At 38.4% G+C, this 11,786-nt stretch overlaps 1 protein-coding gene across 3 annotated transcripts in view; it reads left to right on the forward strand.

The window, feature by feature from the left end:
* fa2h (fatty acid 2-hydroxylase) overlaps positions 1-10,816 on the forward strand; it is a 35,412-nt gene extending 24,596 nt beyond the window's left edge. For 2 of the 3 annotated variants that reach the window (XM_014473768.2, XM_023325367.1), the window contains exons 2-7: positions 1,914-2,039; positions 5,346-5,488; positions 6,552-6,652; positions 6,738-6,910; positions 7,411-7,663; positions 8,636-10,441. In XM_014473768.2, coding sequence (XP_014329254.1) covers positions 1,914-2,039; positions 5,346-5,488; positions 6,552-6,652; positions 6,738-6,910; positions 7,411-7,663; positions 8,636-8,703 — 864 coding nt within the window. In that variant the 3' untranslated portion in view covers positions 8,704-10,441. Of the gene's footprint in view, positions 1-1,913; positions 2,040-5,345; positions 5,489-6,551; positions 6,653-6,737; positions 6,911-7,410; positions 7,664-8,635 lie in introns of all 3 variants that reach the window. The other variant, XM_023325356.1, reaches the window with a different exon arrangement.
* The last annotated feature ends 970 nt before the right edge of the window (positions 10,817-11,786 follow it).

Below are 11,786 nucleotides of genomic sequence, written 5' to 3' on the forward strand. Positions count from 1 at the left end.
CATCCAGAGTGAAGTTTGGCTGGAAAAACAACAGATCTAAAGCTAGGAAAAGTACAGAATGTTGACTAAAACTGTGGAGAAACCCTGTAGTACCCACTACACCTGTAATCTGGTATTTAATTTGTTGTTTACATTTGTTTTTTCTAGTCGCTTCAGCATTAATTCATATAAATATTTCCATTGGAGACACTGAGTAAAAATGTCGGGCTACGCTAGTGTAGATTTTATCATTTTTTGACAATAGATTAGGCTCATGTGATCAGAAATGTGATTTAACAACATTGTTACTGATGGAACAGTTAAAATGGCATCAACGTCATCACATCTCTGTAGTGTTTGTCCTAATATTTTGTTTCATTCATTTCAGCATAAAATATCAATATTAAGTCCACAAATGTCATCCAACCAAAACAAAATAACCTAAACTTGCCTTTCTTGATCTCTGAACACAACCTGTGCATTGCTGCCGTTTAGTTTTCCACAAATATTGAAGATACTATTTAAAGTATAGCGGCTGACATTTTGAGCAAATGTGTAAATAATAACTTTTCTAAGGAATACAAGAGATTGAGTTGCTAGTTTGGATTAGAAAAAGCAGGATGCATCTCCTACATCTTACCTGAATATTGTGGTTGCAATGGCAGATATTTAGAAAAATATGCATTTTGAATACAAGGTGCCTAATATTTAGCTTGGGATCTGGTTTGCACTTTTTTTATAACCTACTGTATAAAATATTAAACTTGCAAAACAATTTGTGCCTTTCTTTTTTTTTTTTTTAGAATAAGCAATTTTTGTTTAATGAGTAACATTAAAACCAGCTGAAGTCAGTTTATTTTTATTTTTAAAAATAGAAACATTTTTACCCCAGGATGAAACATTAAGTATTTGGGGGGATGTGGATGAGATGTTTGTATCTGGTCTAAGTCTTAAACGGTGGACTGACCCTCCAGGTTGTGGGTCTTGATTTCTTATCAAGTGATTGTAGGATAGAGCCAGAGATGGACGGGCGAGTTGCTATGGTATGTTGCAGTGAAGATGTCAAAACTCTCAACCTACTGGTCCATCGACATTCCAGTCCTTACTTGTGGTCATGAGATAAAAGTTATGACGGAGAACTTTCTGCAGAGGTGGGCAGATCTCATCTTTAACGATAAGGGCTGCTGCTCTTATGCATTAAAAGGATCAGCTGAAGTGGTTTGAGAATCTGATCAGGAAGCTTCCTGGATGTCTTACGTTTTAGGTTTTAAAGACACATCCCACTGGGAGCAGACTATATATGTCAAGCTCAGAAATTCTTGGAGGAGGGAAGAATATCACTTCTGCTCTGGAAACCGAAATGATTGTTTCCCCGTCTCCTTCAACTCACCTGATTATTAAAGGTTATTTCTTTGCATGTCTTAATTTCTTAAATTGCACATCTGATGTGCAGTGGGACAGACACGTTTAAAACTTGCAGGAGGAGTTTACCGCCTCAGCTTTAAGAGCACCAACTCGCACTCTAAAAGCCGGCAAATGCCTCAGGGTTCTAAACATAAATGAGAAAATGTTTAAGCGTCATACTGTTTGAAAATCATGGCAACTGGAATAGCTGACGTAGCTGCTCAATGGTCACCGGTTGTAAATTGTTGCAGGTCATAAGCAGCAGCGATAACAAACGACTTTTACATTCAGGAGAGAGGAGCAAAGGTCAGAGTGGAATAATCAAATAGACTGGCTCATAGCAAACATTGTTCATCCTGACCCAATCATTAGGAGTCATTTTCAGTTCATCTGTTTCCTTACTACTTCTGCAGCCATTTTGTTGGCAGAAAAATGGCTTATTTAATTTTTTTTATACTCTTGTATAAAAACTGCCCACTAATCAACTTCTTGTATTAAATGTTTCCTTCCGTTTCCTGTTTTCCTTCTAGACTCTGAGAGTGAGAAGAAAAGCCAGTGAAGAGGCAGAAGAAAAGTCTGCAGAAAAAACAAGTAAGGTGGAAGATGAGGATGAGAATTCCCCTTACAAGCTCTGCAGCTCCGTGGATCTAGACAAGGTGTGTTTTCAGCATTTTATACATCGTTCAGTCTCAATTCGCCCCTCATTTCTTTATATCTGTGGATGCTAAAGTTGAAGGGGAGAGAAACGGCAAGCGGGTGATGTCCAAAACCCAAACTGTTAGGATTGCCGATGGCTGGATGGATTTTGAGTAAGAAAACAAAGAAACAAAGAAAAAGTCTCTTACTGTAAATGGTGTTTCAAAAGATAAAACGTATAGAAACACTAAAGACTTTCATACGAAACATCCAGAACTTGTTTTATTTGAGATTTGTGTTGCATTTGGCAGCTTTTTCTTAACAGTTTTCACAAGATTCTCACTTTGTAACTTTGAAATATAAATAAAGGTCTGAGATAAAAATTTTCAGTGGATGCAAACTAGCAATAAGGGGTTTCTTTGTTCAGATGAAACAAATGCTAATTTGCAAATAAAAAGCTCATCAACTAAACATATAGACCAGCGATGTGTGTCTAGAATCTCAAAAATATCAGTTTCCAGAATTTACTATTTATTTTATGATCTAAAATATAAAACACTGACTTTCATTTAAAGGACACAAAGAAGGAAGTGAGGTATAAAACAAGTATGCATTTTTTCCTTTGGTTGAATCTAATAAAATACCAAATTGGAAAAACCAGCTGAAATCCACAATTTTTAAAAAAAAAAACCCTGTAAAAAGTCCATAAAGCTGTCTTTAAAATGTTACAAAGAAACTCTAGCTGCTTGGAAGAAATCAAAAGTGGCTTAAGCTTTCCTCAGTGCTGTTTCTCCATCAGTCTTGGCCACTAAATTGGCTGAATTGGATTTAAGCTGCAGGTAAAATAACAGAAGATCCCGTTTGGGGTCAACAGCCGTTGGGTTACTGAACTGGGCCGCTCTCAAACTCTGGTGTGTTTGTAGACTTTGAATTTCCCACACTGTCAAATGGAGGCATGTGCAAACATGTGAGAAAACACACTAGCTACCACCCAATGACATGTCAGAAAATGGGCCCTTAATCCATTTTCATGCAAATGCTAACATTGTTCACTGGAGAGGTGAGATTGGTTCATTCATTTAAACTGTGTTTTTTCACTAGCTGCTGCAAACCCAGGTCACTACATCCCTCTATGTGTCCGTGACAGATTCAACCTGTCTGGCTGGCTTTTTTTCGTCTCTAGGCAGCATTTGTATTAAATAAGAAGCGACATTCTAGACTCTTCAATGTTTTACGAGATGCATCAGAGGAGTGGCTTACTTCCCAAAGCATTTGTCCCAGAGTTCTTGTCTGTTGCTTTGGGGAAAGAAAAACCAAAAGCTGTCAAAACAGCTGGACACTTCAGCCTTTAAGTTCTCCCAGTAACGTGCACCCTTTCTTCATGACACTCCCTTCACAGAGCGGCAATGTGGTTTGATTTCGTCAACCCTGGGTTAAATTCACCAGGCGTTTGTTTAACTCTGCCTGCAGCCATCAAACTGCAGACATGTGGTGAAACAGTTTGGCGGCCGCTGCAGTCAGTTTTTCATTTATCTAAAATTTCCCCATTGGGTTCCATGCCAGAAGTCTGTGTCATGATATTTGTCCTCACTGTGACTCAAGAATGTAAGGTATGTTTTTACACATGGCCTTGTTACCTTGTGTTGCTTCTCACGTGACAAACACATGACGGTTCATATTAGATCACCTGCCCTCCCTATGCAAACAAACCTCACCTTTGAAAAATTAGACAATAGTTTTCAATTATTAAATTGTGCAGTGGGCATTCATTAAATTAAGTGTATCATTAACATTATAGACATTAACATAATGTGAAGTTTGAACAATATTTATGTATTTTGCCACCCAGTTGCCCAGATAAAATGATTCCAAGGTGAACAATGTTTACATTGCATGCATGATGGTTAATCCCAGAAAACCAATTAGACACAAAGTGAATGACTATGTATGAGCAGGATTAGCTGGACTTGTAGAATCAGAAGGATTCTTTAAGCATCCTCGTTGTGTTCAAAAATTGAGAAAATGGTAACAAAAATATTTATTATGCAACAATCCTTAAGTATAAAACTATTTAGCCACTTGAGCTTCTTGTGGACATGTTGAGCGTCAGACTATGACACAAACTTCTACTTCTAGGAATAAGTCTTTTGCAACTGTGAACTCCTGTCACCTCAGGAATGAACAATAAAACCCTACTTTCCATGAATCATTAAACTTAAACATAAACAACTTGAACACCTGAAGATGGCTTTTGACTAGAGAGCATGATGTAGTTCCATTTCACAAGTTTTGGGGGGGGCATTTGGACAAACTTTAAAAAAAAAGAGCAGCAGCCTGAAATAACTATAATTTGGACATTTCCTATATTTTTTGATTCCTTTAAGAAAGGAATAAAAAAAACCCTTCTTTTTAATACTTTTTCTGGTTCTCCAAGCTATCACCCTGACTGCTGCTTGCTGCTGGGGAACTGTTCTCTGTTTAAACTGTTTCTTTAAGATAACATAATTACTTTCAGGAAGTTGCAAGAGTTGTTTGCTTTTCTTTACCACATGACAAACATTTTCACTTCTTTTTTTTTTTCTTGTTCAACTTGATGCACATAAAGTATTTTCCTTTGACAAGTAACACAAAGCAGCTGGTTCACAGAACTCACTCTACCAGCTTGTTTAATTTAATTTCCTAGTATACCACTGTTTTCCTGTTCGAAAAACTGATCAGAGCAGTCAGCTGGTTGCTGCTGTCACTGAATAGTCCCAGAAAAAGATGTGCCAGATAGCTAAGCTGTGTGTGTTTGGGCATATATTTACATAAAGCTCACTGTTAAGGTGGATATGGAAATGATCAGGGCTTCTCATAATTGTGGTATTATGTTTGTATTTCTCTGTGTATATATCAGGATTTAGGACAAATTCACCATCATCTGAGGTTTGATCAATATCTTTTAAACCACAATTAAAATTTTGATGATTTGCAGATAAAATCTGAATCTCCATCTCACCTCTCCAAGCTGAAGCATTTCTGTCAAAGCTACAACACTGACTATCAGATCAGTGTGGTTCTCCACAACACAGCAGTATGGCCCAAACGAGGCTGACAGCACAAGGAGCTATAAAATAAAAGTGTCGGCCTTTGGACTCATTGAAAGTCTTTAATTATTGCAATCGTTATTGGGTTGAAGTAAACCTGCAGCATCGCACGCAGACAAATACACTTACCATTAGACTGCTTCCTAGTTTTAGCCAATCACTGGATGTTTAACTCTCTGCTGCCACCTGCTGGAGGGAATATGTAGCTCTTAGTAAAAACTTGGTTGTGCGTCTGTGCAGGATCTGGTGGACTGGCGGAAACCTCTGGCCTGGCAGGTCGGCAACCTGAGAGAGAAATATGATGCATGGGTTCACCAGCCAGTTGACAAACCCATCCGACTTTTTGGAAACCCATTCATGGAAGCTGCGACCAAAACGTCCTGGTAATAAATGTTACTTATTATGCTAAAAATGGCATATTCATCTCCTAAGCTGTAGTTTCAGTTTGAAAGATGCCTTTGCTGCAACAGACCTACAAATGCATCCCATTTGTTTTGTTGTTAGAATTTTTATATAAGTTTTAATTTATAACAAGAAGGGTTACTAAACTCAATGATATTTGTAATTTAACCTTATTATTTTTTTTTACCTACATATTAAACAAAGTTAAAAGTCTACAAGTTTAAACATTAAGAGTAAAATAACGTGACATAAAACCTGTTTAATGTTTTAACTTTTGTCTTCCCTAATATTCCTTAAAAATCTTCAACTTTTTAAAAAAGGAATTTGATATTCACTTACTACTGCATATTCACTGACTACTGGCACAACCCATGATCTTTTAGTTTAATTTTATCTAAGGCTCCAGAATGAGTCCTCTGACTACGGTCTCATCTGCAAGTTCAATCAGGTTTTCCCTTGTGAAGGCACAGATGTGTGTTCGACAGTATGAACAGAAATGGGCTGAACACACAGGCTTGAGGAATCCCTGGGCTCAATGTGTTGGGAGATTATTTTATCACAATTCAGACTAACTGGTCTCTGAAATTTTTCTCTAGATTCTTAACTTCCTGACAGTCTTTAAGCCAACCAGGAAAACTTTCTCTGTTGGTCTCTGCAGAATTAAAGTAATGCCGAGTGCTGCATAGCTACCTGTAATTGTAATGTTACAGGCATGATTAGGAGTACATAAATCTTACTCCAGGATAAGATTTATGTAGGGTTAAGGTTTAGAATCTCTCAAAATGGTTTATATAAATAAATGAGATGAAAAAACAAATACTGTATTGTTAGTATTGGAATAATTTATGTTTGAATGAGCCAGATTTTTAAAGTTTCAAAACATTATTTGGACTGGATGTATTCTTTCTCTCACTTAAGGAACCAATACCAAACAAATGTTGATGAGGGGGAAAATTATTGAACCAAAATCCTAACAGACTGTAAATTAATACTGTACAGTCCAAATATGACCCTTTTATGATTCTTTCTGGTTTGTTGCTACAGGTACTGGGTCCCAATAGTCTGGCTTCCTATTGTCTTCTATCTTAGTTGGCACTGCTACACCACCCTGGCTCAGGGCAACACAAGGATAGAGCTCACCTCAGGTAGGATGCAGTCCTGCATGGTGCTGCTGATGCTGCACAAGCAGTATGTAAATTTGTCTTCATTGCTGCACGTTTGGATTTGCAGATTTCTCCATACCGATCCCTAAGCATGTGTTTCCGGTCCTTTTCATGATTGGCTGGTTCTTGTGGACCTTCATTGAGTACTGCATCCACCGCTTCGTCTTCCACATGAAACCGCCGGCTCATAACTACTACCTCATTACGCTACACTTCCTTCTGCACGGGCAGCACCATAAAGTATAAAAGCTTTTATCTGTTGGTCATAAACCACTTTTTCTAATTAATTTCTCTTTCATTAGGTCAAAAAAATCTAAACATTTGTTGCAGACCTTTCAAAAATCAAAGCTTCATATTATAGAAGACACTTAATTTATTTTTTTTATTAACTGCAACAGCATTTACTGAGGCTTATAAAATGTTTTTAAACTGATTCAGAAATGTAATTTCTGATCCTTTTAATTTTTTTTCAAATCTGTTGCATTAAAACCATAAATTTGAATGTATTTTACATTGATTTTGTGACAAACAGAAAGTAGCAAATAATTATTAGACGAGTGTGTTTTATTTTTAAATGCAGATACTATGAAAGACAAAACAGCTCTGTCGGTCAATGATTAAATTACACACAGTTAGGTCACCACTAAAAGTAATTTGTTGCACTGGATTTCCTTTAGGGTGTCTGAGTAAAGTATGCTGAATGCAAATTCACAGATTTTTCTGGTTGTGTTTCTCTCCAGTCTCCCTACGATGGTTCTCGGCTGGTCTTTCCTCCTGGGTTGGCCTCCATAGTGGTGGGATTGTTCTACATGTCGCTCTGTAAGACGCTGCCGGAGACCATCAGTGTGTCGGTGTTTGTCGGCGGGCTGGGCGGCTACGTCGTGTACGACATGATCCACTACTATCTTCACTATGGCTCGCCAAAGAGAGGCTCATATCTGTACAGCCTGAAAGCCTACCATGTCAAACATCACTTTGAGCACCAGAGATCAGGTGAGCAAATCAGTTTAAGTGTCACATAAATTGAAACGGGCAAATTGTTGCCACTACTTCACCTGTAATCAGTTTGGACCTAGATGTGGTTTTGAACTTCTTTTTTTTTATATAACTCTTGTAAATCTTCAACCCAGTTTATAGTTACTATCAGACTGTGGCTGTTCAGTTCACATAACTGCTTTTATAAGGTCTTTTTGACCCCCTGCTCCAGAGGAAGTACTTAGAGTAACATATGGGGACACATCTGGTCTAATCAGCACAGGTTATTGTAAAGCTTTCTCATCCTAACTTCAGAGCCAGCCAACCCCATTCATAAATTATTCTCGCTTTTTCCCTACTTATTTGATTAAATGCTGAAAACCAGACAAACTTGATCTTCCCGACTCATTTCTAAAATTTCTGCCACAATATATCAGTAAAAAAGTAACTAATGTCCTAGCATGGCTAGGATTTATGGCTTTTATGGCTGGGATGCCTCCCCATGCCTAAATGTACAATCTGGTGTTGAATTTACTTCTTCTTCCAAAGGTTTTTGTAAAAATTGGATCTTGGTTCTTTATAAAATTTAGAATGAGGCAGAATATTGCCATGTTGTGTTCAATGCAGACAAAAGACAGGTCTTTTGGCAGGTATAAAGGGAAAGGGCAGGGGTCATGAGGGCCGGTGTCCTTCGCTCCAACACACTTGAATCAAATGACTGAATCACCTCAATGTCCAGTCCAGCTCTCCAGAATAAAGCTGATGATCTCATTATTTGACTCGGGTGTGTTGAAGCAGAGACGTCTAAAAGTTGCAGGTCTGGATTTGAAAACCCCTGGACTAGGAGTCGAGCTGATGGCCCGTTTAAATAATTAATATGTTGCTTTTGTTTTTGATAGTAACTGCTTCACTCCATTAACATTTCTACGGTTCTTTAAACTACGATCACTCTGTTTTCTGATCTCTCTCTTGTGACGCTTCTCTTTGCAGGTTTTGGAATCACCACCACGTTCTGGGATCATCCCTTCAACACAGTCATTCCTGACGAGAAATTCTAACGTACGAATGGCTCTCCTCAAGGGCCTCTGGACTTAACAGCCTCCCTAATTAGTGACCCGTCCACCTGTTATAGCCCCCTCCCCCCAACCCCCCAGCATCCATAATGCTGCAGCAGCCAATGCATCCATACTCACTGTAACACATTGTTTTCTACAGATCAGCCATACGAATGTGTGAGAACCAGTCTGATCTCTATTCTCACTGTGATTGTTTTTGCACTTCTGTGCCAATATTAATCAAGCAAACGTTAAACAGATTGTCAGTCAGGAGTAAAGAGGTAATGCTTTAATAGTCTTTCAGGATTATGTGGAAATAATTTTTAAGAAACATTTGAACAGGTTAAAGCACAGAGGAAAAAGAAAGTGATAGATGGTGGATGGATGTGGCAACGGGTAATGTTGGAGAAAGTGTTTGAGCATCAATGATTCATCTTACCAGTTAAACCAACTTGGGTTAATTCGGTGTCCTTCCAGTTTGAAGGTTCGTCTCCAACTGCAACAAGACCAAACTTGCTGAAGACCAGACCTGTGAACAGACAATATTTTTCAGACGTCCTGATCAACTCCAAAGTCGGGCTTTAATTTATTAATCAGCAGGATTTAGGTTTTACTGTAGTTTGCAGGTGTGAGCTGCTGTTCCAGATCTTTGAAATGAGCACAATTCCACTTTAAAATTTCCTGTTTTTCTCCCTGTTTGATTTCACAAAAATGTACAAAAAATAGTATATATTTTTAAGATGTTTTGTACAAAAGAGGAGATGCTTTCATTGTAAGAGTTTGATGTCTGTGCATCGATGGATGGATTCTGTGTGAGTGGATTTAACGAGTGTTTTTAGGTGTCGTAGGGATGGAGCTGAAGGAATGAAGCCAGGTTGGTGGACGTCCTGCTGTGGGGATCTCGGGGTCAAAGGTTACAGGGAATTTTACACTGTTTGTTGAAAAAAAAATTAAAGGTTTCCCATATTTAAGCAAGGTGGCCAATGAAGACCAAGCACCGTAAAGACAGTTTTGTTTTTCTCCAAGAAAATTCTAGTATGAGCTGCACAGTTGCAGCTACTGTCATCTAGCGGCAACCGGTAGAACTGTTTACTAACGACTCTTCTGATCATAACGAGTAACATTCCTGGAATTGACCATCACAACAAATTAGGCATAGAAATAAATGTCTACAGTTTTCAGAATAAAAGATATTTGACTAAAATACATCTTAGGTTAGTTAAATATCGTTAACGGGAATCATTATTACAAATAAATCGCATCATGTATTGCACTGTTTGGTTTAAAGATTTGTTTGGGACCAGAATCTGTCTGGTTCCTTCAAAGACCTCAATATCACAGTGATGCATTCAGATTGAATTTTTCAGCCTTCATTGAGGCACAAGAGCCTTACAGTTTTGTGCCCAGGTTTTTGCATTTCTGGTTCCACTTCAGTGTGAAGCTCCTTGTTTATTAGACCCCTCGGATCCCTGCAGAGGGTGACGATTGAACGATCTGACTCGACAGCAAGACGTCCTGGCAGCAGCTGGCCGACATTCAGCCGACTCCCTCAGCACAGCAGAGAAAGGAGCAGAACATAACTCATAATTTACAAGCATAGCACATGTAAAAGTCTCTTACAAAACTGTCTTATGCAAAGTTTCAGCCTTTACAAGTTTGATTGTATAAAAAGAGCATCTATTTTAGATAACCCAGTTATCACAGTTGCATTAGTTTTCTCAATAAAAATGTGAAGCAAAAAGTCTTATTGAGGGCGAACAGGGATGAGTTATAACTGATCCGTCATCAAAAATGTGAAATTTTGCCTTTTTTCTTTCTTTATAGATGGTAAAAATGTCAAAATTTCACTGAAGAGTTGATTTAATCTCTGAACTCTGACCAATGGGGTCTTTTTATTCCAAAGAACCAAAATATACAAATATGTATTTTTGATGTCTATTAATTTTAAAGACATACTAATCTTATTTATGTGATAAACTAAAACTTCTGATTTTCACTTGTCTTTTTTTGTGCTAAAAGAAATGCAGCATAAATTTCCAATAATCTGTTTACTTTGAGTTTTAAATTTCTATGCAAAGGTAGACATGTTTGTAAATAAACATCTGTATATTTCTGACACTGGTCTTTCCTGTGATTCATTTAAAGAACAGATCATATCTCATAAAGCTCAAATATTTGAAGAATGGAAGCTCCTGGTGTCACACCCTAAACTGCCAATTAACACCTGCAAAGGTGTCAGGCTGTGACTGGTCTCCCATACTGGGCCAGCAGGACACAATTATGGGGAAGACTGCTGACTGGGCAGATGTCCAGAAGCTGGTTGTTCAGAGTTCTGTGTCCAAGCATTTTCATAGAAAGTTGAGTGGAAGGAAAAAGCATGGTTGGAAAATGTCCGTTCATGAATTTTGGAGAGCTTTACAAGGAGTGGGCTGAGGCTGGAGTCAGTGCATCAAGAGACACAAAATGTGAAGCCCCCTCCTGAACTAGAGACATCAGAAACAACTTACCTAATCTGAGGAAAAGAACAGGACTGTTACTCAATGCACTAAGGTTCGCTTTTCAGTTGAAAGTAGTGTTTGCATATCATTTTGAAATTGGGGTCCCAGAGGAAGAACGAAGAGGCAAAGAATCGCTGCCTGCAGTCCGTGGTTTGGGGCACCATGTCATCTGATGGTCCACTGTGTTCTCTGAAGTCCAACGCAGCTGTCTACCAGGAATGTTTAGAGCACTTCATTCTTCCCTCTGCTGACAAGCTGTGCATAGAGATGCAGATTTTATTTTCCAGTAGGACATGACACCTGCCCACACCAAAGGTACCATACGCTGGTGCAATCATCATGGTTTTCCTGTTCTTGATCTGCCAGCAAACTCCCCTGACCTGAACCCCATAGAGACTGTATGGACTGTTGTCAAGATGAAGACACCAGAGAAAATAATGCAGTTGACCTGAAGGCAGCGATCAAAGCACTCTGCGCTTCCATTACACCTACGCAGAGCCACAGGCTGATCAAGAGGACGACTGTCAAGTAGAAAGCATAGAAATGATCAGTCTTTTGAGAAGCCTGATATTTCTGCTTAAAATATCC

The sequence above is a fragment of the Xiphophorus maculatus genome, chromosome 2 (assembly GCF_002775205.1).
Source record: "Xiphophorus maculatus strain JP 163 A chromosome 2, X_maculatus-5.0-male, whole genome shotgun sequence".
Classification (NCBI taxonomy): domain Eukaryota; kingdom Metazoa; phylum Chordata; class Actinopteri; order Cyprinodontiformes; family Poeciliidae; genus Xiphophorus; species Xiphophorus maculatus.